This window comes from Heterodontus francisci, chromosome 10 (genome assembly GCF_036365525.1).
Source record: "Heterodontus francisci isolate sHetFra1 chromosome 10, sHetFra1.hap1, whole genome shotgun sequence".
Classification (NCBI taxonomy): domain Eukaryota; kingdom Metazoa; phylum Chordata; class Chondrichthyes; order Heterodontiformes; family Heterodontidae; genus Heterodontus; species Heterodontus francisci.
In genome coordinates this window covers 90,219,939-90,246,046 of record NC_090380.1, presented here as the reverse complement: position 1 = coordinate 90,246,046, position 26,108 = coordinate 90,219,939, and the positions used below count along the sequence as shown (strand labels likewise).

The 26,108-nt window shown below is 40.0% G+C and overlaps 1 protein-coding gene across 1 annotated transcript in view; it reads right to left on the bottom strand.

Moving 5' to 3' along the window:
• Positions 1 to 20,893, bottom strand: part of chd1l (chromodomain helicase DNA binding protein 1-like) — a 131,437-nt gene extending 110,544 nt beyond the window's left edge. The window contains exons 1-7 of the mRNA XM_068041034.1: positions 20,729 to 20,893; positions 15,112 to 15,224; positions 11,888 to 11,994; positions 9,576 to 9,687; positions 8,746 to 8,777; positions 2,866 to 2,947; positions 2,537 to 2,699 (exon numbers count right to left, since the gene is read on the bottom strand). Coding sequence (XP_067897135.1) covers positions 2,537 to 2,699; positions 2,866 to 2,947; positions 8,746 to 8,777; positions 9,576 to 9,687; positions 11,888 to 11,994; positions 15,112 to 15,224; positions 20,729 to 20,828 — 709 coding nt within the window. The 5' untranslated portion in view covers positions 20,829 to 20,893. The remainder of the gene's footprint in view (positions 1 to 2,536; positions 2,700 to 2,865; positions 2,948 to 8,745; positions 8,778 to 9,575; positions 9,688 to 11,887; positions 11,995 to 15,111; positions 15,225 to 20,728) is intronic.
• Between the last annotated feature and the right edge of the window lie 5,215 nt (positions 20,894 to 26,108).

Here is a 26,108-nt window from a genome sequence, read left to right as displayed (position 1 = left end):
TGTCTGTTAACCCATTCTCAATCCATACCAGTATATTACCCCCAATCCCATGTGCTCTAATTATGTTTATTAACCTCTCATGACGGGCCTCATCAAAAGCCTTTTGAAAATCCAAATACACCACATCCACTGGTTCTTTTTTATCTATCCTCAAAAAACTCCCAACAAATTTGTCAAACATGATTTCCCTTTCATAAATCCATGTTGACTCTGCTAAGCATATCATTATTTTCTAAGTGTCTAGTTATCACATTCTTTATAATAGTTTCTAACATTTTCCCAAATACTGATGTCAAACTAACAGGTCTGTAGTTCCCCGTTTTCTCTCTCCCTCCTTTCATAAATAGTGGGGTTACGTTTGTTACTTTTTAGTCTGCAAGAACCTTTCCAGAATCTATAGAATTTTGAAAGATAACCATCCACTATCTCTATAGCCACCTCCTTCAACACTCTGGGATGTAGCTCGTCTGGTCCAGGGAATTTATCAACCTACAATCCAGTTAATTTTTCAAGTACTACCTCTTTATTAATACTAATTTCTTTCAGTTCCTCATTTTCACAGGTCCCTTGGTTCCCTGGTACTTCTGGAAGATTTTCTGCATCTTCCTCCGTGAAGACAGACACAAAATAATTATTTAGTTTCTCCGCCATTTCGTTATTCTCCCATTATAAATTCTGTTTCTGCCTGTAATGGACCCACATTTGTCCTTGCTAATATTTTCCTTTTCACATGCCTAAAGAAACTTTTACAGTCTGCCTTTATGTTTCTTGCTATCTTGCATTCAAATTCTCTTCGCCCTTTCTTTACCAGTTTCTTGGTCATTCTTGCTGGATTTTAAATTGCTCCCAATCCTTACCACGTTTTCTGGCAACCATATAAGCCACTTCCTTTGATTTAATGCAATCTTTAACTTTTGTTAGCAATGGTCGATTCATCCTTCCTGTTGGTTTTTGTGACTTAGAGAAGTGTATGTTTGTTGCAGACCATGTAATGCTTCTTTTATACTAACTATTGCCTGTCTACCATCAAATCTTTGTGTATTTCCCCAATCTACCATAGCCAACTTGTCCCTCATACCTTCATAGTCACTGGCCAGGCCAGCATTTATTGCCCATCCCTAATTGCCCTTGAGAAGGTGGTGGTGAGCTGCCTTCTTGAACCGCTGCAGTACATTTGGGGTAGGTAGACACACAGTGCTGTTAGGAAGAGAGTTCCAGGATTTTGACCCAGCGACTGAAGGAACGGCGATATAGTTCCAAGTCAGGATGGTGTGTGACTTGGAGGGGAACTTGCAGGTGGTGGTGTTCCCATGTATTTGCTGCCCTTGTCCTTCTAGTTGGTAGAGGTCGTGGGTTTGGAACAAGTTTCCTTTGTTCAGATTTAAGACCCTCGTTTCAGAATGAACTACATCACTTTCAACTTAATGTAAAATTCCAGCATATTATGATCACTATTTCCCAAAGTCTCCTTTACAGAAAGGTTATTAATTAGCTCTTTCTCATTACTTAATACTAAATCTAAAATAGCTCGATCCTAGTTGGTTCTTTTGCTCCAGAAACCCATCTCGTACAGACTCCAGGAATTCATCCTCCACAGCATTAGTGCTGATTAGGTTTACCCAGTCTATATGTAAATTTAAATCGCCCATTAATACTGTATTACACATGTTGCATGCGTCTCTAATTTCCTGATTTATACTGTGCCCATCATTACCCTACTGTTTGGTGGCCTATAAACAACTCCCACCAATGTTTGCTGCCCCTTGCTGTTTCTTAGTTCCACCCAAACTGATTCTACTTCTTGATCCTTTGATCTAAGATCCTCTCTCTCACTAATGTACTGATTCTCGTCCCTTATTAACAGTGCTATCCCACCTCCTTTTCCTTTTTGTCTATCCTTCCTAAATGAGTGTAATTCGGTGGAGATTTTTGCAGCCAGGCTGCTGAGACTGGAAACCTGATTCAGGGAGCTGGCCATTGGCAATTACGAGTGGCGGCAGTTGTTTTCGGTGACTTAAAAGTTATTGATGGAAACATGCCATCAAAGCTGTCGTGAGCAGAAATTCTAGAGGGGTACACACTTTTGGTGGAAACGGTACTGGTGGAGTGCGGGAATGCAGCGGAACTGCTGTCAAATGGAAATTGGCGTTAGCATCTTTAAGGACAGGAGTTGGAAATCTACCTGACGAGGTTCATAGTTTTGAGGAACTTTGTGGCTTTTTGGTGCCATCTTTGCTGAGAAGACTGCCAGTAAATCCGTAAGATCTATCTTTGTTGCATCTGATAATTTACATGTAATATGTAAACTATATATGACAGAGAGAAAGACCATGATTTAGTGTTAATTCATGTTTAATTTGCATTGATTTTGATTGGATTGATAAAGTAAAATATATAAAAGTTAAATTTTGTCCATATGGTTTTTCTATTGGAGCCGTTCAATCTATTTGGCTCTTTTGGTTTGTTGATCTCCACTGGGATCATAACACTAGACAGTAAAATTAAAGGACTTATCATTGCCAAACTAAGTGCTTACCTTGTTCTTTGTTCTCTTCCACGTTGCTGTAATATTTAATAAACTCATCCACTTCATCTGCCGAGAACACCTTTGGTTCCACCAAGCTCAGCAGTGAATAGAGTTCGTGAAGATTGTTCTGTGCTGGCGTTCCAGTTAACAGCAGTGTGAATCGTACTGAAAACTACCAATAAACAATCATTAATCACTGGCAAGCACATTTCCATTAAATTGTTTTGACACTTCAACTTCAATACATAGTGCACAAGTCAAAAATTACAGAAATCAAGATGTGACATCCTCAAAGAAAATGCAGTATAGGACACAATTATGTGTAGAAAATGCCTTACTGTTTTCAGAGCCTTATGTAGTACAGAGTTCTGGTTCTTCAACCTGTGGGCCTCATCCACAATCAGTACACTCCAACTCAATCTGGAACACAATGCAACATTGCTTATCAAACATTTTAGCTGAGTTGAAGATGGAAAGAAAACTAAGTGTAGTTTAAACTGATTTGTTCTGAGAAATTCTCAGATTTAAAAGAAACACAACAGACATGTCAACTCGTGAAATTTCACAAAATTTAGAGTGTTTGGACACTAGTTTTGTGCAGCAGTTCCACGTGAATATAGTGTTTAGTTTGGCCTGACTGTTTCTCCAGCACACCATCTGAACGTGTTAGCTTTGATTATATTTTTACACACCACGCCCTACGAGTTAGCTAGCCACTGGATAATACATAAATGGTTAAAACAAACCTTTGCCTTAAAAACATATTGGTTGGTTTTAAAATAATTTTCCACTTGATTTTTCACTTCGATTTCATAGCTTGTGCTTACAGAATCTTTTTAAGGGGAGCTTTTCCCCATCTCTTCAGCAACCCCTATTATTCTGCATTCAAGCTGCTAGCTCATTTGCAACTCATTTCTGCAGGCAGTGAATTTCTTTTAAACTTTATTAATCACTTTTAATCTTATCTGCCAAGTTTCAGGTTCACATTTCACAAGATAAATACAAATGGTCGTCGATTCATCTTAGATCCTTTGTCCATCCAGAAAACCTTAAACTCCGGCCACTGCAGCATCTAGTTTTTGCTTTTCTGATTCCCGGGTTTTTCCCTCCAATATTCTACATGGATGCCCATTCCATATATTGATCAGTCTATATGAAGACCAATCTTTAGTTGCCCATTTCTACTTCTGTCAACCTTTTTAAAAATAGGCACCCTTAATTAGCCCATTTGTAGTTTACGTGAACGTTGCGAGTGTATATTGATTCCCTCTTTGTTTTTTACTCATTCATTCACAAGATGTAGGTGTTACTGGTGAGGTCAGCATTTATTGCCCATCCCTAATTGCGCTTGAGAAGATGGTGGTGAGCTGCCTTCTTGAACTGTGAAGTGAGCATACTCCCATAGTGGTGTGAGGAATTCCAGGATTTTGACCTGATGAGGAAGAAATGGTGATATATTTCCAAGTCAGGATGGTATATGGTTTGGAGGGGAACTCACAGGTGGTGATATTCCCATGCACCTGCTATACTTGTTATTCTAGGCAGGACAGGTTGCAGGTTTGAGAGGTGCTGTCGAAGAAGCCTTGACAAGCTGCTGCAGTGCATCTTGTAGATGGTACACACTGCAGACATGTTACGCCAGAAGTGGATGGGTGCCAATCAAAATGTACTGCCTTGTCCTGGATGGTGTTGAGCTTCTTAAGTGTTGTTGGATCTGTACCTACCCAGGCAAGTGGAGAATATTCCATCACACTCCTGACTTGTGTCTTGTAGATGGTGGAAAGGCTTTGGGTAGTTAGGAGGTGATTCACTCGCCAAAGAATACACAGCCTCTGACCTGCTCTTGTAGCCAGAGTATTTATGTGGTTGGTCCAGTTAAGTTTCTGATCAATGGTGACCCCCCAGAATGTTGATGGTCAGGGATTTGATGATGGTAACACCATTGAATGTCATGGGGTGGTGGTTACATACGAATTAGGAGCAGAAGTAGGCCATTCGGCCCCTCGAGCCTGCTCAGCCATTCAATAAGATCATGGCTGATCTGTTTGTGTCTCAAATTCCACACTCCCATCTACCCCGATAACCTTTAATTCCCTTAGAGTCATAGAGTTGTACAGCATAGAAACAGGCCCTTCGGCCCACCGTGTCCATGCCGACCATAATGCCTATCTATACTAATCCCACCTGCCTGCATTAATTCCATATCCCTCTATGCCTTTCTCATTCAAGTACCTATCCAGATGCCTCTTAAATGTTGCTACTGTTCCTGCCTCCACCACCTCCTCTGGCAGCTCATACCAGATACCCACAATTCTTTGTGTGAAAAGAACTGTGCGCTAGTTACTCCTACAAATACTGTCATGGACAGATGCATCTATGACAGGTAGGCAGGTGAGGAAGAGGTCAAGTAGTTGTTTCCCTTGTGTTAATTATCTTACTACCTGCCACATGTCCAGTCTAGCGGCTATGTCCTTCAGGATTCAGCCTGCTCGGTCAGTAGTGGTGCTACCAAGCCACTCTTGGTGATGGGCATTTAAGCTACCAACTTAGTGTGCATTCTGTGCACTTGCTACCCTCAGTGCTTCTTTCAAGTGGTATTCACATGGAGGAGTACTGATTCACCAGCTGAGGGAGGATAAAAGGTGGTAATCAGCAGGAGGTTTCCTTGTCCATGTTTGATCTGAGACTTCTTGGGGTCTAGAGTCAAGGTTGAGAATTCCCAGGAACACTCCCTCTTGACTGCATAGCACTGTGCCACCACCTCTGGTGGGTCCGTCTTGTCAGTGGGACAGCACATACTCATGGATGGTGATGGAAGAGTCTGGGACGTTGGCTGAAAAGTATTATTCTGTGAGTACAACTATGTCAAGAAGTTGCTTGACTAGCCTCTGGAATATCTCTCCCAAGTTTGGCACAGGTCCCCAGATGTTACTGAGCAGGACTTTGCCGGGTTGACTGGGCTGGGTATGCCTTTGTCGTGTCTGAATTTGGTGCCTAAATTGGTGCGGTTGTCTGGTTTTATTCTTGTTCTTGTTATATGTAGCAGTTTTAATACAACTGAGTGTCTTGCTAGACCATTTCAGAGGAGAGTTAAAAGTCAACCACATTGGTGAGAGTCTGGAGTCACATAAACACCAGACTGTGTCAGAACAGCAGATTTCCGTCCCTAAAGGACATTAGTGAACCAGATGAGTTTCTAACAACAATATGGTAGCTTCACGATCACCATTACAGATAGAGTCATAGAGTCATTTACAGCATCTCCCCTTGACATTCAATGGCATTACCATCGCTGAATCCTCCACTATCAACGTTCTGGGGTCACCATTGACCAGAAACTGAACTGGACCAGCCACATTAATACGGTGGCTACAAGAGCAGGTCAGAGGCTGGGAATTCTGAGGCGAGTAACTCCCCAATGCCTGTCCATCATCTACAAGGCACAAGTCAGAAGTGTGATGGAATACTCTCCACTTGCCTGGTTGGGTGCAGCTCCAACAACACTCAAGAGCTCGACACCATCCAGGACAAAGCAGCCCACTTGATTGGCACCCCATCCACCACCTTCAACATTCACTCCCTTCACCACTGACACACAGTGGCAACAGTGTGTACCATATACAAGATGCACTGCAGAATCTCACCAAGCCTCCTTCGACAGCACCTTCCAAACCCGTGACCTCTACCACCTAGAAGGGCAAGGGCAGCAGATGCATGGGAACACCAGCACCTGCAAGTTCCCCTCCAAGCCACACACCAGCCTGACTTGGAACTATATCGCCATTCCTTCACTGTTGCTGGGTCAAAATCCTGGAACTCCCTTCCTAACAGCACTGTTGGTGTACCAACACCCCAAGGAGTGCAGTAGTTCAAGAAAGCAGCTCACCACCACTTTCTCAAGGGCAATCAGGGATGGGCGATTAATGTTGGCCAAGCCAGCAACCCCCACATCCCCCAAACGAATTTTTTAAAAGCCATTCGGCCCATCAACTCCATGCGAGCTTTCCATAGAGCTAATTAGTCAGTCTCACTCTCCCACTTGATCCCCGTAGCCCTGCAAGTCTATTTCCTTCAAGTAGCCATCCAATTTCCTTTTGAAGTTGTTGATTGTCTCCGCTTCCACCACCCTTGTAGGCAGCGAGTTCCAAGACATTACCACCCGCTGCATCAAAAAGTTCTTTCTCATATTCCCCCTGAACCTCTTGCCCAGTACTTTCAATCTGTGTCCCCTAGTCCTTGTACCATTAGTTAATAGGAACAGCTTTTCCTTGTCCAACTTATCTAAGCCTGTCATAATCTTGCACATTTCTATTAAATCTCCCCTCAATCACCACTGCTCCAAGGAGAACAACCCCAGTTCTTCCAACCCAACCCTGTAACCAAAATCCCCCATCCCTGGAAACACGCTGGTAAATCTCCTCTGCACCGTCCTGAAGTATGGTTACCAGAACCAGACACAATATTTCAGCTGGGGCCCAACCAGAGCTCCAAAAAGGTTCAGCATAACTTTCCTGCTTTTGTACTCAATGCCTGTTTATGAAACCCAAGATCCCATTTGCTTTACTAATCACTCTCTCAATATATCCTGCCACCTTCAAAGATCGATGCACATGCACCCCCAGGTCCCTCTGTTCCTGCACACTCTTTAGAACTGTGCCATTAAGCATATATTGCCTCTCCCTATTCTTTCTGCCAAAATGCATCATCTCACATTTGTCAGTATTAAATTCCATCTGCCAACTCTCTGGCCATTCTGCTAGCCTATCTATGTCTTGTTGCAGACGGTTCATATCATCCTCACTGTTTGCCACACCTCCAAGTTCAGTGTCATTGGCAAATTTTGAAATTCTACTTTGTATTCCAAGATCCATGTAATGTCTTTCCATAGATCCCTCAAATTAACAGGACAGGTGGATAAGGTTGTTAGAAGGCATATGGGATACTATCTTTTATTGGCCCATGTATAGAATATAAAAGCTGGGAGCTTATGCTAGAACTGTATAAAACACTAGTTCAACCACAGCTAGAGTACTGCATACAGACACGGTCAGCACACTGTAGAAAGGATGCGATCGCTCTAGAAAGGGTACAGAGGAGAACAACAGAGGATGTTGTCAGGAATGGAGAATTGCAGTGACAAGGAAAGATTGGATAGGCTGGAGTCGCCCTCCCCAGAACAGAGGAGGCAGAGTGGAGATTCAACTGAAGTGTACAAAACAGTGAGACTAGCTTTTTATTCCAGATATATTTAATAAAAGCATTTAAATTCCCCAGCTGCTGTGGTGGGATTTGAACTTATGTTTCTGGATCATTAGTCCAGGCCTCAGGATGACTAGTCCTGTAACGTAACCTCTATGCTACCGCACCTCAACAACCACATTATCAACATCAATTGCTCACTAATCTCCATCCTTGACTGCATACCCTGGGGCAAATAATATCTATTACTGGACATTTGTTGCTTTTGAGCCTTTTAGCCTGAAAAGGACATCCATCTAGTTTATATTAAAGTCATTAATTTTACTTGGAGGCACTAAACGTTCAAAATATTAACTATCTTACACTCCATTTCAGCCCACTTACGTCTTTTATGGTTCTCACCCCTTCCCTGACTGTCCTCCTACTTATAAAGCACTGATAAAACTGTGCCATTATGTTTTGAATCCCATCCATGACTGTTTGCACCTCTTCCTACCTTTTGAATATGTTCTTGCAAGCTCCTACATTAATGCCAGTAAGCCTCTCCGGGATTTATGGAAATTGTTTTTCCTCCTTATTTCAGATCTGATTATTTTGTTTATCTATTTAGTTCAGTGAGTTACAGAGCACATAGATAACAAAAACAGAATGAAATTTAAAAGAATGCAGAGACATAAATCATCAATTTAGGATGGGATATTGCAGAAATGATTGATAAAGGCTGTATTCTAACAGAAGTAGCACACCAGTCTATTAGTGTATCACTCTTGGATTTCTTTCTGAAACAATACCAGATCCATTGCTCCCACAGTATCCTCACTCAAAAAGCACCAATGAATGTTGGAAATGCTAAGCGCATGGATAAATGTAATGTTCAGTACTTTGATAATGTTCATCTGCTAAACTATTTTTTCTTAAAACTAATTTGACTAAGCTTACTATATCATAAGTTGATAACAAAACAACTTTAATAAAAGCAACCACATTTGTTTACTTGTCTAAGTTGTACAGTAACTCACCTACTCAGAAAAGATGCATCTTTCAAGCAAATCTAAATCAAACAACAAATAAAGACATTCATTACTTTATTAGGAATTGTTTGCATCTAATCTAGAAAGCAGCAAGTATGCATCCAGGCCATGGACAATGGTCCAGTGCATTTACTAATATGTAGAGTGTGACTATCAAGCATTAAACTTTTTGACATGTCATCAAGTATATTTTTGAATCATCTTTTCCTATCACAAAGACATTTCAGGAAGAACGACAGGATATTTTGGAATATCCACTTTCTGCTCTAAAATGATACAGATTAACTCATGTATTTAACACCTACACCTAATTTTAAAAAGCCTCCTCCCCAACCCTGAACAAAACTCCACATAAGAGGCAGTTAACATCTTATGGTTTTGAGTCAAAAGAACTAAACAAGATATAGATAAAAACTATATTTAGTCCAGGTACATCCAATAATGACAGATGCCATAATAGGTTAAAGATAAATTCAGAAAGTGCTGGAAATACTCAGCAGGTCTGGCAGCATCTGTGGAGAGAGAAACAAAGTTAACGTTTCGAGTCAGATATGAACCTCAAGGTTCTGAAGAAGTCATATCCGACGCGAAACGTTAACGTCGTTTATCTCTCCACAAATGCTGCCAGACCTGCTGAGTATTTCCAGCACTTTGTTTTTATTTCAGATTTCCAGCATCCACAGTATTTTGCTTTTGTTGCCATAATAGGTGAAGATTGGCAATTACTCATGTCTTACTTGGGATAGGAAGATATTGCAATATTAATTTTGTAGTGTCTGTATACACTATGTAGAAGTCAATGTGGTTATCCTCAATACCTCATAAGTGGTGAGAAGTACGTGGAAATTGCAATTTTTCAGGTCTTGTTGCAAAGCCAGTCTTGTATCTTTGTCTCCTGTGTACACAACCACCGAAAGTCGTGGAGCAATCCTGCATAATAATAAGTATTTATATTGACTAGTATAATCATGATAAGGTGGCATATCACACTGGGCCTCCAACATGAAGATTCAGTACAGGTTTGTATCTGTGGCACACTGTAAAGCTGGTTGCTCATTTAAACCACAAAAATGAGAAAGGAAGAAGAAAGAGAAAGAAAGAACATTTATGTAGTGCTTTTCACTAGCTCAGGATGTCCCAAAGTGCTTTACAAGTACTTTTGAAATGTAGTCACTATTGTATTGTAGGAAACGCAGCATCCAATTTGCAAAGCAAGGTCCCACCTACATTAATGCAATAATGACCAGATAATCAGTTTTTGTTAGTGGAGTTGGTTGAGGAATAAATATTAGTCCGTATACCGTGAAAACTCTCCTTTGAAATAGTGCCATGGATTTTTACATCCACCTAACAGGGCCGACGGTGCCTTGGTTTAATATCTCATCTGAAAGGTGGCAACTCTGATAATGCAGCACTCCCCAATACTGCACTGGAGTGTCGCCTTCAGTTTTGTGCTCAAGTCTCTGGAACAGGACCAAAATCTTCTGGCTCAGAGGCAAAAGTGCTACCAACTGAACCACAGCTGACGCATTAAGCAAATTAAATAAAAGCATTGCTACTCTCCTGCAGTTTTGAATTCCTGAATGAAGAGCTGCATTAATAAGGGCTGACAAGCAAGTCACCTGTTTACATTTTCACTCATCGTACAGCTCATGACGTCTTGGGTGAAGGGAGTGGGAGAAATGGAAAAATATAGAAGAGCCTATACAATGTAAAGCAGAGATATGCACAGGATTGTTTTGAATTTATCACCATATCTTCTTACCTTAGGTTTACCTGGGCTCAGATCTCAGTTGCTGAGAGTGCAAACTGCACCCAAACCTTTGCCAATGTGTCCTTCAGATGCTACAAAGCAGAGATTGTCACCCAGGCAGGTCAAAACATCCAATTTTCCTACCGCCATGTGGGAGACAATGTCATTTCTCCATGGCAACTCTGTGCCCAGCCCAGATCAGGAATTAAGTAAAGTGTGAAGAAATCAAATCTGCAACGTTCCTACTCCATCACAATGTGTAGCACAATGTCATAACACTGCCCTCCCAAGGTATACAGAGCACATATTTAAGAACTGCATAGGACTAAGCCAAAATTATTGATGTGGGCTGACTGAAGAATGACTATTTTGATGAATGCTCTTTTCTTGAACCACAGAGTGTTTACATTCATTCAATATAGGGTAATTCATTCAATAAAATACAATAACTTCAATTTATTATAGCTTCTTTAACATCAGGAAAAATCTCAATGTGCTTCACAGGGGCATAAAAACAAAATGAACATCTAGTCAAAGAAGGAGATGTTAGGTCAGGCGATAAAAAGATTGGTTGAAAGGGTGGATTTTAAGGATGGTCTTAAAGAAGGAAAGAGAGGTGGAGAGGCAGAGTGGTTTAGGGAGGAATTTTCAGTGTGAGATCTTCCTATTGTTTTTTTTAGTGAAACTGAGGGATTAAGCAACATCTATAAGTCAAAGGCATATTGTTGGAAAATCATAACCTAAGAGTTGTAACTGATGTTTTCACGACAAAATCTATTTGACATTGGAAGTATTTAGCATTGAGCATGATAGTAGGATTGTGTGCAGTACCAAAGGATAGAACTCTCATCTGGTTAAGCTGTCACTTTTAACCATGCAACAAAGGAGCATGTAATGGGGAAAGATGGTTGTAAAAGTCTGGCACTAGACAAGGGTTGTAAATTCATAGGAACATTTTACTGGACAAATAATGCACCTTGTTTCATGAAGTTATAGTGGTAGTAATGCGCGACTGTGTGAGCCAAAAAAATCAATAAGGGCAACTCTCACTTTGGGTGACAGTGTGAAATGGGTGAAAGTGATTCAGCCGTGCATTATATATCTCCCCTGATTTTAATTTCCACTGAAGTCAATGCAAATGAAAATCAGGAGAAATGTATAACATGTCACCCATTTTGCATTTATTACCTAAAGTCAAAATTATCTCCATAGTGTTAACATTCATATGGAGTACTTGAGCAAGCTAATTGTTCTTATCCATTCAACATGCCTTTATTATTTTACTGCACTCTCAACTAATGAGAGAGAGATTAAGAGAAAACTGAAAGAAAAAGCAACCCAGAAAACAGTATAAATATTATATTTTAAATGTTTTACCCTCCCAGTTCTTCTGTCCAGTTCCTCAGTACTGACAGTGGGCATAGGATCAAGAAAGGATCTTTTTCCTTTCGTCTTCCAATTAGGTAGAGAAAAAAAGATATTGACTAAAAAAAAAAGAGAACAGAAATTTAATTGTATCTGCACCAAATCCCGTTCACTCAACATTCCTGTCCTTGCTCACCTACACTGCAGTCCCCCAAACCCTCCAGGTTTTCAAACTCATGTTTAAACCCTTCATGGCCACATGGACGGATGTGACTAGTGGTGTTCCGCAGGGATCAGTGCTGGGACCTTTGCTCTTTGTAGTATATATAAATGATTTGGAGGAAAATGTAGCTGGTCTGATTAGTAAGTTTGTGGACAACACGAAGGTTGGTGGAGTTGCGGACAGTGATGAGGATTGTCATAGGATTCAGCAGGATATACATCAGTTGGAGACTTGGGCGCAGTAATGGCAGATGGAGTTTAATTCGGACAAATGTGAGGTAATGCATTTTGGAAGGTCTAATGCAGGTGGGAAGTATACAGTAAATGGCAGAACGCTTAGGAGTATTGACAGGCAGAGAGATCTGGGCGTACAGGTCCACAGGTCACTGAAAGTGGCAACACAGGTAGATAAAGTAGTCAAGAAGGCATACGGCATGGCATGCTTGCCTTCATCGGTCGGGGCATAGAGTATAAAAATAGGCAAGTCATGCTGCAGCTGTACAGAACTTTAGTTAGGCCACACTTAGAATATTGCGTGCAATTCTGGTCACCACACTACCAGAAGGACGTGGAGGCTTTGGAGAGGGTACAGAAGAGGTTTACCAGGATGTTGCCTGGTCTGGAGGGCATTAGCTATGAGGAGAGGTTGGATAAACTCAGATTGTTTTCACTGGAACGACAGAGGCGGAGGGGCAACATGATAGAGGTTTACAAAGTTATAAGCGACATGGACAGAGTGGATAGTCAGAAGCTTTTTCCCAGGGTGGAAGAGTAGTTACTAGGGGACATAGGTTTAAGGTGAGAGGGGCAAAGTTTAGAGGGGATGTGCGAGGCAAGTTCTTTACACAGAGGGTGGTGAGTGCCTGGAACTTGTTGCCGGGTGAGGTGGTGGAAACAGGTACCATAGAGACGTTTAAGAGGCATCTTGACAAATACATGAATAGGATGGGAATAGAGGGATACGGACCCCGGAAGTGCAGAAGGTTTTTGTTTAGGCAGGCATCAAGATCGGCGCAGGCTTGGAGGGCCGAATGGCTTGTTCCTGTGCTGTACTGTTCTTTGTTCTTATTCTTTCCTATCACTATGAGCTCCTGCAGCCCTACAACTACTTCACCAAACCCTCCCTTTCTCTGACTCTGGCCTTTTGTCCATCCCCTCTCCTTTTGGCCTGCATTGGAAGTTCTGCCTTCTAAGCCCCATGCTCTAGAATTCACTAAACTGGCCCTGCAATTCCCTCTAAGCTTTTAGTAACCTGTACTAATATCTCCTTCTTTGGCTCAACATCCATTTTTTTTTTCCATTACATCTGTGTGAAGTGTTTTGGAACTGTTAAAGGCAGTACAAATATGCAAATTGTTGTTGACCGCCAGTTTGTGTCAATAACACTTCATCAGTCTTCTCTTCACTTTTTTACTGTGGCTTCTGAGGTAACTACTATAGTGTGACTAGTTTCTGTGATGGGTTTTTCTTCATCATATTATTGAGATCTGGAAATGTTCCAGAAAATAAATAAAAAAACAAGCTTAATTCCTTACGCTCATACAATGAAAATGTTTGTGCAACTGCTGTCTTTGCAAGCCATTAAAGATTAGGCAATGATCAACCCTCAAAGTACTCTTACTAAAATGTACCCTTGTTCAAGTATTCTGAAGACAAACTTGTTCAAAAGCACAAAGTACTTATATTTCTCCCTGCTATTTTTCCAACAAATTCTTTTCCCAACCATTCTCTCCTGGAGGCACTAACTCAATAAGATTTTCTGTAGAGCATCCTCTAAATGTCCATTCTTCACCTGTGGGCTTAAGCAGGGATTTCCCACATGTTATTTGACCATGGTTCGATCACAGTGCTTGCTGTTTTTAGCCAGAGACCACACATGGTCCCAATAACAGCCATCAGGAACAGAAGCTTCAGTCATTTTATCCCCCTCCCCAGCTCAAAGATGCTAAAGCTGGAATCAATCCAAGTCCTTCCTCAGCTGTATGGTTTAGTACATGGAGCCTACAACATACAGCGCATTTACTCACTAGAGAACTGCTTTTAAATATCTTGCTAAATGTCATGAAAGTAGCAGTATATTTTGCACCATTTGCTCAGAACCAGTTAACCCCCCACCAAAAAATATATATATAACTGGCACAGTCCCCGTGGAGGTATCCAACCTTTTATTTTAAATGGTGAATCTTCTGTTCAATTGCTCACAATTTTTTGGATTTTATGAAAACTGAGTTTATTGCAATAATTTTCTATATTTTCTTGTTTATTTTCATATCTGGTTTTTGCTTCTACCTCCTTTGTTTCATTCCTTTTCTTTCCCTTTTCTCCCCCTCTATTGAGCTTGTGTGTCTTTTCTCCACCATTTTATTCTTCCTTGATTTTATTCTCAAATGCATCAAGTCGGTTTATTCGGTTTATTTGGTTTTAGCCTTACAATTTTTCTGCTATTTTATTTCAGAATTATTTCGTTTTAAATATACTCCATTGTAAAATAGAAACTGTGTATCCTGTTGCCTAATTCCTTCCCTATAAGCTAGAATACAGCAGGAGTATTACTGGGGCCAAGGATTTAAAGTTGGTCTTGAGCACAAGAAGAGGCCAGAGTTGGAAAGTACCATTTTCCCAGGCAAGATATTCCCATGGAGATGGAAACCTTGGCAACATGGTAATGACGGAGGTACCATGGCTGCTTGGGAGGTTACAGAATTCCTCACTGAATTTGTTAAAGTGGGATCCAGCAAAAGGAGCCAGGGCTACTGTCACATAAACTGAAATTTGTCAAATCTCTGCATTCATCCAAATCCAGGTAAATTAGATAAAGATTGACTAAAACAGTTATGTGATTTCTAAACCCTAGTGAGCAAACTGGTCACAATTACAAATGGCCAATGTGATTGCTAGAAAATGACAACAGTTATTTATTGCTGTTATACAATAAACTGTGTCAAGAGCAATATCAACCATTTATTATTAAAACAGATATGATTACATAAAAAGGTTTATATAAGATGTCTTACCTGACATGTTTTACCAAGACCCATCTCATCTGCGAGGATGCTGCCATGTTGAATACTATGGCACTTAGCCAGCCAATTTAAGCCAATAAGTTGGTAAGAACGAAGGCTTATACCTAAAAAGAAAAATATGACTAGTAACAAAGCCTGCATTTGATATGGTACCACATACAAGAGCTATGGTAAAGATAGTGGCACATGAAATTAAGGGAAATGGGCAGAGAGGAAGTTGGAGGGCAAAAGGCAAAGGTAAGTATAAAAGGAAGAATTTCAGCCTGGTAAAGTATGGTGAGTGTTGCTCAGTGTTAGGGCTGCTCATATTTACTACATAGTTAAATGATCTGAATTGAAGAATTTAATGAACAATGTCAACATTTGCTAATTATGCCAAACTGGAGGTATGAAAAATTGTGATGAGAATTTTAAAGGACTGCAGAACATAGATAAGGCTAGAGGGATGGGCAAATGTATTTCAATGTAGAAAAGTGTTAAGTAGTAGGTTTTAGAAGTAAGAATAGGGAAACTAAATGCATCTTAAATGAAAAGATTTTAAATAGAGTAGAGGAGCAGAGGGACATTGGTGTATGGATATACAGATCATCAAAGATACCAGCACAAGTAGATAAGGCTGCAAAAATGACAAATTAAATATGTGGTTTTGCATCTAAAGGCACTGAATATAACACTGAGGGAGTAATGTCGAACTGCACAAGACCTAAGATAGATTCCAGCTGGAGTACTGTGTAATTGTGTACACTACACCATTGAAAGGGGTAGCAGAGATTCACTAAGCTGTTACCAGGGCTGAGGAGTTACATTTCTGAAGAATGGATTGGGAAGTTTTTTCCCCACTATAACTGAGAAGGTTAGGGGATGGACTGATGGAGGTCTTCATGGTTACAAAAAGTTATAATGTAAATATAAATGTAAATGTCTGTAGTTTTTCCACAGACTGATAAGACAGCAATGAGAGGCACAAATTTGAAATATTCACAAAAAAACTTAAAGGAGTGTTAGAAAAAACGTTCTTCACATAAATAATGGTTAGAATTTGGAATGGTGTTCCACAAACTATTATTAAATCAGAGTTCATCATTTCCTTTAAAGCTTAAAACAAGAAATAGGAGCTGGAGATGCATTTGGCCCTTCGAGCCTGCTCTGCCATTCAGTAAGATCATTGCTGATCTTCTACCTCAACTCCACCTTCCCACACTATCCTCATAGCCCTTAATTCCCTTAGTGCCCAAATATCTATCCACCTCTGACTTGAATATGCTCAATGACTGAGCATCCACAACTTGCTGGAGTAGAGAATTCCAAAGATTCACAACCCTTTGAATGAAGAAATTTTTCATTTCAGTCCTAAATGGCTGACTGTTTATTCTGAGATTGTGACCCCGTGCTCTAGATTCCCCAACCAGGGGAAACATTTTCTCAGCATCTACTCTGTCAAGGCCCTTAAGAATTTTATGTGTTTCAATTAGATCACCTCTCATTCTTCTAAACTCTAGGGAATATAGGCCTAGTCTACTCAATTTTAAAATAAAATTAGATAGTTCCTTGAAAAAGAGGAAATTTGAAAAAGGGCTAAGCTAGGGAGTGGGATTAAGCCTTGGGGACTGATGTGGAGGAAAACCATCATTAGCTAAATGCGTGCTTCTTTGCTGTAACATTCAATGAGTTCATGATGAAGGAACACATTTGTGCTTTTCAGCATGATAACCAGTATTCAAAATAGCTATTGCCTAAAACTCTGAGCAGTTGCATATATAATACATGTACTAACACTTTTTTTGTTGAAACAGAATCGAAGCATTGGACAAAAGTGGAATAAGGAAACTCAAGCATCTAAAATCCACAACTTTACTGCTTTATTAAAAATAGGCAAGTTATTTTTTTTGTAAAATGCTACATTACAGATGAATGCAATATATTGTTGGATGAAACAGTTACCACAGTTGGTAAAATGGAAAGCAATGTGGCAAAGATCAAGTGAACATCAAATTATTATGGTACATCATAATTCTCACGCATAATGTACCCTCACACGTCTAAGTGTATTCTTTATTTTAAGTAGAATAAACAGCTGGGTACAGTTTTCCACAGTGGATTAGTATACTGCTCTTTCAGTCTGGAGCTTGAACCTTGGCCAGATCTTTGGATTGGGTAGAACATCTCCTCCCTCTGCTGGTTATGAGGGTTCTACATGTAATAAGTTTTTGAAATAACAATTCAATTCATAGAGGCATGGGACTAAAGCAGAAAATTGCCTCTAATTGATTATATATTTATAATTTGGCTCAGCAAGGCCACAAGAATGACTGTAGGGAAATGGAATGGGCACACTAATTCAGTAGGGGGGCTCTTTCTTGAAACTAAGGAGAGAAACGGCATTGAAGGAATCATAGAACTTTTTACAGTAGCAACAAACTACAAATGCGTAACACCTTTAACATAGTAAAATGTCTCAAGGCACTTCACAGGAGTATTAGTAAACCAAACTTGACACTAAGCCACATAAGAAGATATTAGGACAGATGACCAAAGGCTTGGTCAAGGAGATAGGTTTTAATGAGTTTCTTAAAAGAGGAGAGAAAGTAGAGGTGAAGAGGTTCAGGGATGGAGTTCCGTAGCTTAGGACATGGCAGCTGAAGGCACAGCAATCAATGGTGGAGCAATTAAAATCGGAGGTGCGCAAAGGGCCAGAATTGGAGCAGCACTGAGAGCTCAGAAGATTGTATGGCTGCAAATGGTTAGAGATAGGATGGGGCAAGGCCATGGAGGGATTTGAAAACAAGCATGAAAATTTTAAAATTAAGGCATTGCTGGACTGGAAGCCAATGTCAGCAAGCACAGAACCAGCGCTCTGAATGGGTTACCCACTTAGTCTCATTCCTCTGTCCTTTCATTCTTATCGCTTTTTCAAAGTATGATCCATTTCCTTTTCAAAGAGAAACAAGAAATGCTGGAAATACTCAGCAGGTCTGGCAGCATCTGTGGAGAGAGAAGTTGAGTTAACATTTCAGGTCAGTGACCCTTCTTCAGAACTGGCAAATATTAGAAATGTGAAAGGTTTTAAGCAAGTAAAGCGGGGGGTGGGGCAAGAGATAACAAAGGAGAAGGTGTTGATAGGACAAGTTCACAGAGAAGGTCATGGAGCAAAGGAAAACAATATGTTAATTAACAGACTGAAAACTGAACAGCCACAAGTACAAACATAAAAAAACAGTGGGTAAGCAAACTGAACAAACTAAGATAAAATAAAATAAAATAAACAAAAAAAAATTACAAGAAAAAATAACTAAAAATAAAAATAAAATGGGGGGCCCGTCATGCTCTGAAATTATTGAACTCAATGTTCAGTCCAGCAGGCCGTAGTGTGCCTAATCAGTAAACGATAAAGCCTGCCGGACTGAACAACAATTTCAGAGCATGACGGGCCCCCCATTTTACTTTTATTGTAATTATTTTTTTTTTGTTCATTTTATTTCATCTTAGTTTGTTCAGTTTGCTTACCCACTTTTTTTCATGTTTGTACTTGCAGCTGTTCAGTCCGTTAACACCCTATCTGTACTAATGTTTTGTCTTTCAACACACCATTAACATTGTTTGCCTTTGCTCCATGACCTTCTGGTCGGTTATTCCCTGTGACCTTGTCCTGTCTACACTTTCTCCTTTGTTATCTCTTGCCCCCCGCTTTACTTGCTTAAAACCTTTCACATTTCTAATATTTGCCAGTTCTAAAGAAAGGTCACTGACCTGAAGCATTAACTCTGCTTCTCTCTCCACAGATGCTGCCAGACCTGCTGAGTATTTCCAGCATTTCTTATTTTTATTTCAGAACATTTCCAGCATCCACAGTATTTTGCTTTTATCCTTTTCAAAGAGGTTTTGGATTCTACTCTTTTCTGAAAGATTGCAGGTCATAACAGACAGCCCTCAGCATAAAAAAAATCTCCTGATCTCTTTCTTCATTTTTATAGTTATGTTCTTAAATCTATGCCCTCTAGTTACAGATCACTAGAAATCATTTTAAAAACAGAAAGTGCTGGAATTACTTAGCAGGTCTGACACCATCTGTGGAGAGAGAAACAGAGCTACGTTCCAGACCTGCAGAGTATTTTTAGCATTTTGTTTTAATTTCAAATTTCTAGCATCCACAGTATTTTGCTTTTATACTAGAAATCATTTTTCCTGATTCACTTAATCAAAACCCACATAATATTGAATACCTCTATCAGATCTCTTCCTAACAACACTCCTCCCCTGACTCTACTCCAGTAGAAAGAGTCCCAGTTTCCCCTGCCTCTCCTCATAACTAAAACCTCTCATTTCTGATAAATGTACTCTGCAGCTGGCTGTGTTACGCCTGACTCGGAAGCACTCAATGTTGGCGATCAGTGCACATATTGAGAAAACATTCCATTCTCAACAGCCAACATTCTTTACCTTGATGTTCAGCAAAATGAATCAAAATGTAAAATAAGTACAATGTCCAACAGTTTGGAACTTCAACCTACCACATCAAACAGAAGCAAAATAAATATATATTTTAATCTCAGTCCTGTTACCGTAGGAACAGCAAAGCAGAGTTAGCATGTTCGCTTTGCTCGGGGAGCTTGGGGGAAGGAGATCAAAATGCCAGCCGCCTTACACTGCATGCCAGATACCTGGGATCAGGTCTCTGAAAGTCATCTCAAGCAAGGAAGATGGATATACAAGGCCAGAAAGGAAAAATAGTTCGGAGAAAAATTTTATTTTTCCAAAATATACTTTATTCATAAAAATCTGTAAAAATTACATTCCCAAACAGTTTAAAACAGCATCAAGTCAAAAAATACAAACAGTGCAAAGGTGATCAGTTTCCTTCTATACAATCATGAGTTGCCTCAGAACCCTTCCATTTCATTGTCATGCCATATACATTTTAATATTTAAAGCACACAAAATTTCTCCGATACAGTTCGAGGGGTTTCCCATGGATCCAGCCCCTCAGTTCAACTTGGTGGGGGGACCTTACACTGTGGTCTTTGGTTATGTTAGTTCCATTGTTGTCACTGAGCTCACAAACTTCGCAAAATTAAATGACATTCCAGTCAATACCCTTTAATGTTGTACCAATCCATTTTTGTGTTATAAATGGTTAATTGGTCCACTCAAACTGCCCCTCCTACTACCAGCAGTATTTCCTCCAACAGTTGATTGGCCTGTGCAAGAATACCTTCGAGAATCTGATTGGACCAACAACTGCTGTTTACAGACCCTCTTCCGCGAAATAAAGTTGATTCTAAGAATATAGTTAATGCAAGTAGTTTCACTGTGAATGATTGACAGACCACCATTACTTTCACAGACAGTTATTTAGAAACAGACTAAGGAGGTTATGTTCAGGTCATCAACAGCAATTGTTGAGTGAGGTTTACAACCTAAAGGAGGGGGACAGACCGTCTATTTGTGAGAGTTGGCGGGACTAAATCAGTTTAATAGCTGAATTTGGGGCGCCTGGAGCGAGCAGTCAGGTGCGGCCTGTGGCCAATGCGGTGTCCTCGATCCTGTCCCGGAGCAGTCGCTCCCTGGGAGCCGGGTTAATGCGGTTATAGTCCGGTCGAACAACACTGACCTGTTAGACCCCACCTCCTAATATCCTCCTCCTCAACCCGTTCAAACTCTCCCGGCTGGCTGCTCAGTAAGTTGCGAAGGTTTTGCACAAAATGAGACATGTTAATTCTTTCTTTGTATAACCGGAAGCGGTGGGGGAAGAGACTGGAAGCCTTCCAATGCTAAAGAATGCGCTGCGCCGGGACAAGAGTGACCCCCTCCCTGCTCAGGAGGACCAGAGGCGGAGCCTTCAGTAAAGTGTTGGTTCATGTTGGTGGCTTCTAGTGTAGGCTGTTGGTCGGGTACATAGTTACTTTAATTAAACTTTCTTTAAATATAGTGGGGAAAATATTAGAGAAAGGAACATTAACTGGATCAAAAAGAATGTTTAAAAATGAAATAAAAATAATATAAAAGCAAAATACTGCGGATGCTGGAAATCTGAAACAAAAACAAGAAATGCTGGAATCACTCAGCAGGTCTGGCAGCATCTGTGGAAAGAGAAGCAGAGTTAACGTTTCGGGTCAGTGACCCTTCTTCGGAACTGACAAATATTAGAAAAGTCACAGATTATAAACAGGTGAGGTGGGGGTGGGGCAAGAGATAACAAAGGAGAAGGTGCAGATTGGACCAGGCCACATAGCTGACCAAAAGGTCACGGAGCAAAGGCAAACAATATGTTAATGGTGTGTTGAAAGACAAAGCATTAGTACAGATTAGGTGTGAATACACTGAATATTGAACATCAGCAAGTGCAAACCTGAAGAAAAACAACCTGAAAAAAACAGTGGATAAGCAAACTGAACAAACTAAGATGAAATGAAATAAATGCAAAAAAAGATTGTAAAAAATGTAAAAAGGAATGTAAAAAAAAAGGAAGAAAAAATAACTAAAAATGAAAGTAAAATGGGGGGCTGTCATGCTCTGAAATTATTGAACTCAATGTTCAGTCCGGCAGGCTGTAGTGTGCCTAATCGGTAGATGAGATGCTGTTCCTCGAGCTTGCGTTGATGTTCACTGGAACACTGCAGCAATCCCAGGACAGAGATGTGAGCATGAGAGCTCACATATGCTGGGAGTCCGTGTGGATTTTGTGGTTGCAAAGACCTGCATAAAAAGGCCAGCAACCTCAAGCATCCACATATTCACAGATAAATGCAGAAGTTGCTGTCCGGGCATATCCTGCTCATCCACAGGGTGTGTTGTTGCAGTCTTCACAGATGTAATCACAGAAATCAGTGACTGGATGTGAACTTTTTAATGCAGTATTCTCACTCTGAAAATCATTGGAAGGATTAAAACTGGTTGAATGATCTGAAAGTGAGTTTTTATTTAAACAGTGTACCAAGTCAAAATTACTGTCGAACGACCTCTCTGGCCCTGACTATACTTATTTTGGAAGTGTGGAGAGATATTCTCTCCATTCCATAGTAATTCCATAGATTTTTAAGATAATAAATTTAAAGATTGATATTTCAGCTTCTACCTAAATCCCATGTGTATGTGCCAATCTTTATTTTGCTTTCTGTAAAATTAGAGAGTGAATGATAAAACCTGCTTGTTATTTGGTTTGTTGTATGTGAGAATTCTTCAATGTGATTGGCTGCTTAGCCTGCTTGATCACTTCAGCATTCCCGGCACCAGAGATTCTTATAATAGTACTTTACTGCTGACTGCAAAGTCCGGGTCATAGTTTATTGCATTCACATCTCTGTTTCTGAAGTTGATTGGATCTTTTACTGTTTATTTCTCAGTCTTTCTTATTCCTTCCTTAGTATGCCAGGGGCTTTGGTTGAAACCATTCTGTCCTTATCTTAGCTGCTTATCTGAAAAACTGATTTGAGTATCAAAGTAATGCAAAAGAATCAATGGCGACATGAGGAAAGTCTTTTTCACACAGTGAGTGGTTAGGATCTAGAATCCGCTGCCAGAGAGTGTGGTGGAGGCAGGTTCAATAGAGGCATTCAAAAGTGAATTAGACTGTTATCTGAAAAGGAAGAATGTGCAGGGTTACGAGGAGAAGGCAGAGGAATGGCATTGTGAATTGTTCACTCAGAGAGCTGGTGCAGACATGATGGGCTCCTTCTGTGCTGTAACGATTCTGTGAATGTGGTTTACCTTGCATACTTTTTTCTTCAAAATTTGGTATGCATTTAGATTAGATTAGATTAGAGATACAGCACTGAAACAGGCCCTTCGGCCCACCGAGTCTGTGCCGACCATCAACCACCCATTTATACTAATCCTACATTCCTACCAAACATCCCCATCTGTCCCTATATTTCCCTACCACCTACCTACACTAGTGACGATTTATAATGGCCAATTTACCTACCAACCTGCAAGTCTTTTGGCTTGTGGGAGGAAACCGGAGCACCCGGAGAAAACCCACGCAGACACAGGGAGAACTTGCAAACTCCACACAGGCAGTGCCCAGAATCGAACCCGGGTCCCTGGAGCTGTGAGGCTGCAGTGCTAACCACTGCGCCACTGTGCCGCCCCTCTTAAATTTTTGATATGTTATTGATTTTTTTTTTGAAAAGGGATATCTGGATTACTTCTGATTTAGGATGCATATCCAAATTATGATCGAATGGCTCCACCTTGTCAAATTGTTAATTTTGAGGGTCTTTGAGCTAAAGCTTATTTAACATGAAATAGTTTCTTATGTGGAATAAATAGCTTCTGGTTGCATAATTTTTGAGATATCTTTTTAGCTTTCTTTTAGTTGGTTCAGAGTCATAAATATTTATAAACTCAAAATAAAACACCAGACCGTTTGTCTCTTGGTGCTTGGCTGCTAAGTTTTGGTCATCTAGTTTTTCAGGTTTGCATTTTAACCACGGAAGACAAGAGTTTCTAAGTCTTCAATAAAACATTTTCCCCCTGCCCACCCCCCACAACTTGTGGCATTCACTCTTATTTTTATAACAATACCTATCAATGTTTTGGTTCAATCTATTAAATACTTCTCTTGTGGCTTAAAAGCTTATGCCTACTCTCAACTTTCTCAAGGATCCTCTTATTTCAGATCTGCCACTTGCCACTCCTACTAAATGGGAAAGTGGTTCTCTCAGTACAGCCAATGGAGGAACAAATCAGGAGAATGGGAACTTTCCGATTAGGGCCTCGTGGACCAGAAAAAGATGTTCACAAATGATTTCATGCTTTTTGGACAAGGAGGCCACTTTCAGATGTTCAGTCATCGTGATGGCATTAGCTTGCAAATTCTGGATGAGCTAGCACACACACGGAGACCATGTTGTCATTAACTCTGGTATCAACCCACTATCCAGCTGGAGGGAATTGTGCAACACACGCATCATAAAGAAACAACACCTCATCACTGAGCCAGCAGCAGAGGCACCTTCCTCTGACAGTGGACAACACTTAACCAAACCAATACTGAGCACGGATGCTATGGAAACCTGCTCCACAAGTGGAAGATGAGGGACAACCTAAATTGAGATTGTGGCCTTGAGTCCAAGACCATGGAATGCATTATATCAACCTAAGACCTGTTGCAGGGGGCACTACATTTCTCCACTTGACATCTTAGAAGGCCATCAAATAGATAGCCAAACTAGACATCCCATTTGAAGCTTTTATCGTCATAGGAAAGTAGTAGTTCGGACTCTTTTTCATTTTGAGGATTTATCACCTCCAGAAATCCTTGACGCTAAAGTTGAACTTGTCTCCAAATTTCCTGTAAATACCAGCCCACCAAGTTCCTAAGATTTGTGATGGCATCCTCGCTCTAGGACAAAACCAAAACCACTGAGAGGGACACATGGAAAATTTCAAATCCAATGTCCCACGCAGCATCATTTGTAAAATTTGCTCTCGGTTGCTAATGTATCGAAATTCATAAAGTGCAATTTAGTTTCTATGAAAAGTTTAAAAAACGATATTAATATTATAGTGAGATATTAATATTATACTAGCTCTTCAAAGACATGTTTCAAAACAAGTTCTTTTTCTACAGATTTGCTTTTTTATTCATTTAATTTGTGCTTACCTTAAATGTATCTTTTTAAATGTTTAGTTTATGATAGAATAAAACATCACAATAGGTACACATTACAATAGGTGTGAATTACTTTTAACCAATGGTACAATAAAAAGGAAAGAAAATGTCACATTTTATAAAATAGAAATGTTTTCATTGCCATAAACATTGAAACAGTAGACATTCTTTTGCACATTTAACTTGACCTAATACAGGCTAACTATGATATAACAGATTTATCACAAGTACCAACCAGTATTGAAAAAACTACAAAATAAATCAGAGGCCAGACTGCACTGAGAAAAAGAAAAGACTTTTAAAAAAGTGATTCAAGAATTATTTAAATGTCCGAAGCTATTTTTAGATTAGAAGCTGTGCAGGAATCTCATCATACACCATTTAGATTGACATTTGTGAAAAGGGTGGTCGTGTTTGCTGGTTAATTCTATTTAGTTGATGGAGCTCTCATCTAGAAAAATGTATAATATTATATGCTACATTATTAAATGAACTGAATAAGTTACATATAATTAAATAAGGATGCAGTGCTGGTCAGGCACTATATTAATATTTTAGTGTCATTGGTACAGTTATTGTTTTTGACATTACTATGAATCAAGAAAATATTTATAATCAGTGCAAATTTGAGGTCTAACTTCTGCCACATTTGCCTATATAACAACAGTGAATGTGAACTGCTTTAGGACATCCCATGGTCTTTTTGACTATAACCCTGTAAGCTCATCATTCTCAAATACCTGTCCAACTCTCTTTTAGAATGATTTATGGAATCAGCTTCCATCACTTTTTCAATTAGAGGGGCCCAGATGCCAACAACGCAGTGAAAAAAAATTCTTCCCATCTCCCCTATAGATCCTTTGCAAAAGATTTTAAATCTATGATCTCTGGTTATTGACCCACTCACAAGAGGGAATAGTTTGTCTCTACTCTTACCAAAACCTCTCATCTTGTAAACCTCTATTAGGTCACCTCTTAACCTTCTCTGTTCCAAGGAGCTACAGGGAAAGGCAGGGGAATGGGACTAGCTGAGTTGCTCTTGCAGAGAGCTGGCACTGACACAGCAGGCCGAATGCTGTAACCATTCCATGATTCTAAAGAGAACAGTCGTAACTTTCCCAACATTCCCTCATAATTTATGTCCCTCAGCCCTGGTAGCATCCTGGTAAATTTCCTGTGTACTCGAAGGCCTTTACATCTTTCCTGTTGTAGTGCCCAGAACTGTCCACAATACTCCAATCAGGAGCTTACCACGTATTTTTCAGTCTGGTGCCAAATCGTTAAATTTCCACTGTACGACCTCAAATGTACTTTTACCTTTGTCCTGGTTCCAATATACACCACAAGTTTTAGCTGCTTTCCTTCCCTTCTCAGA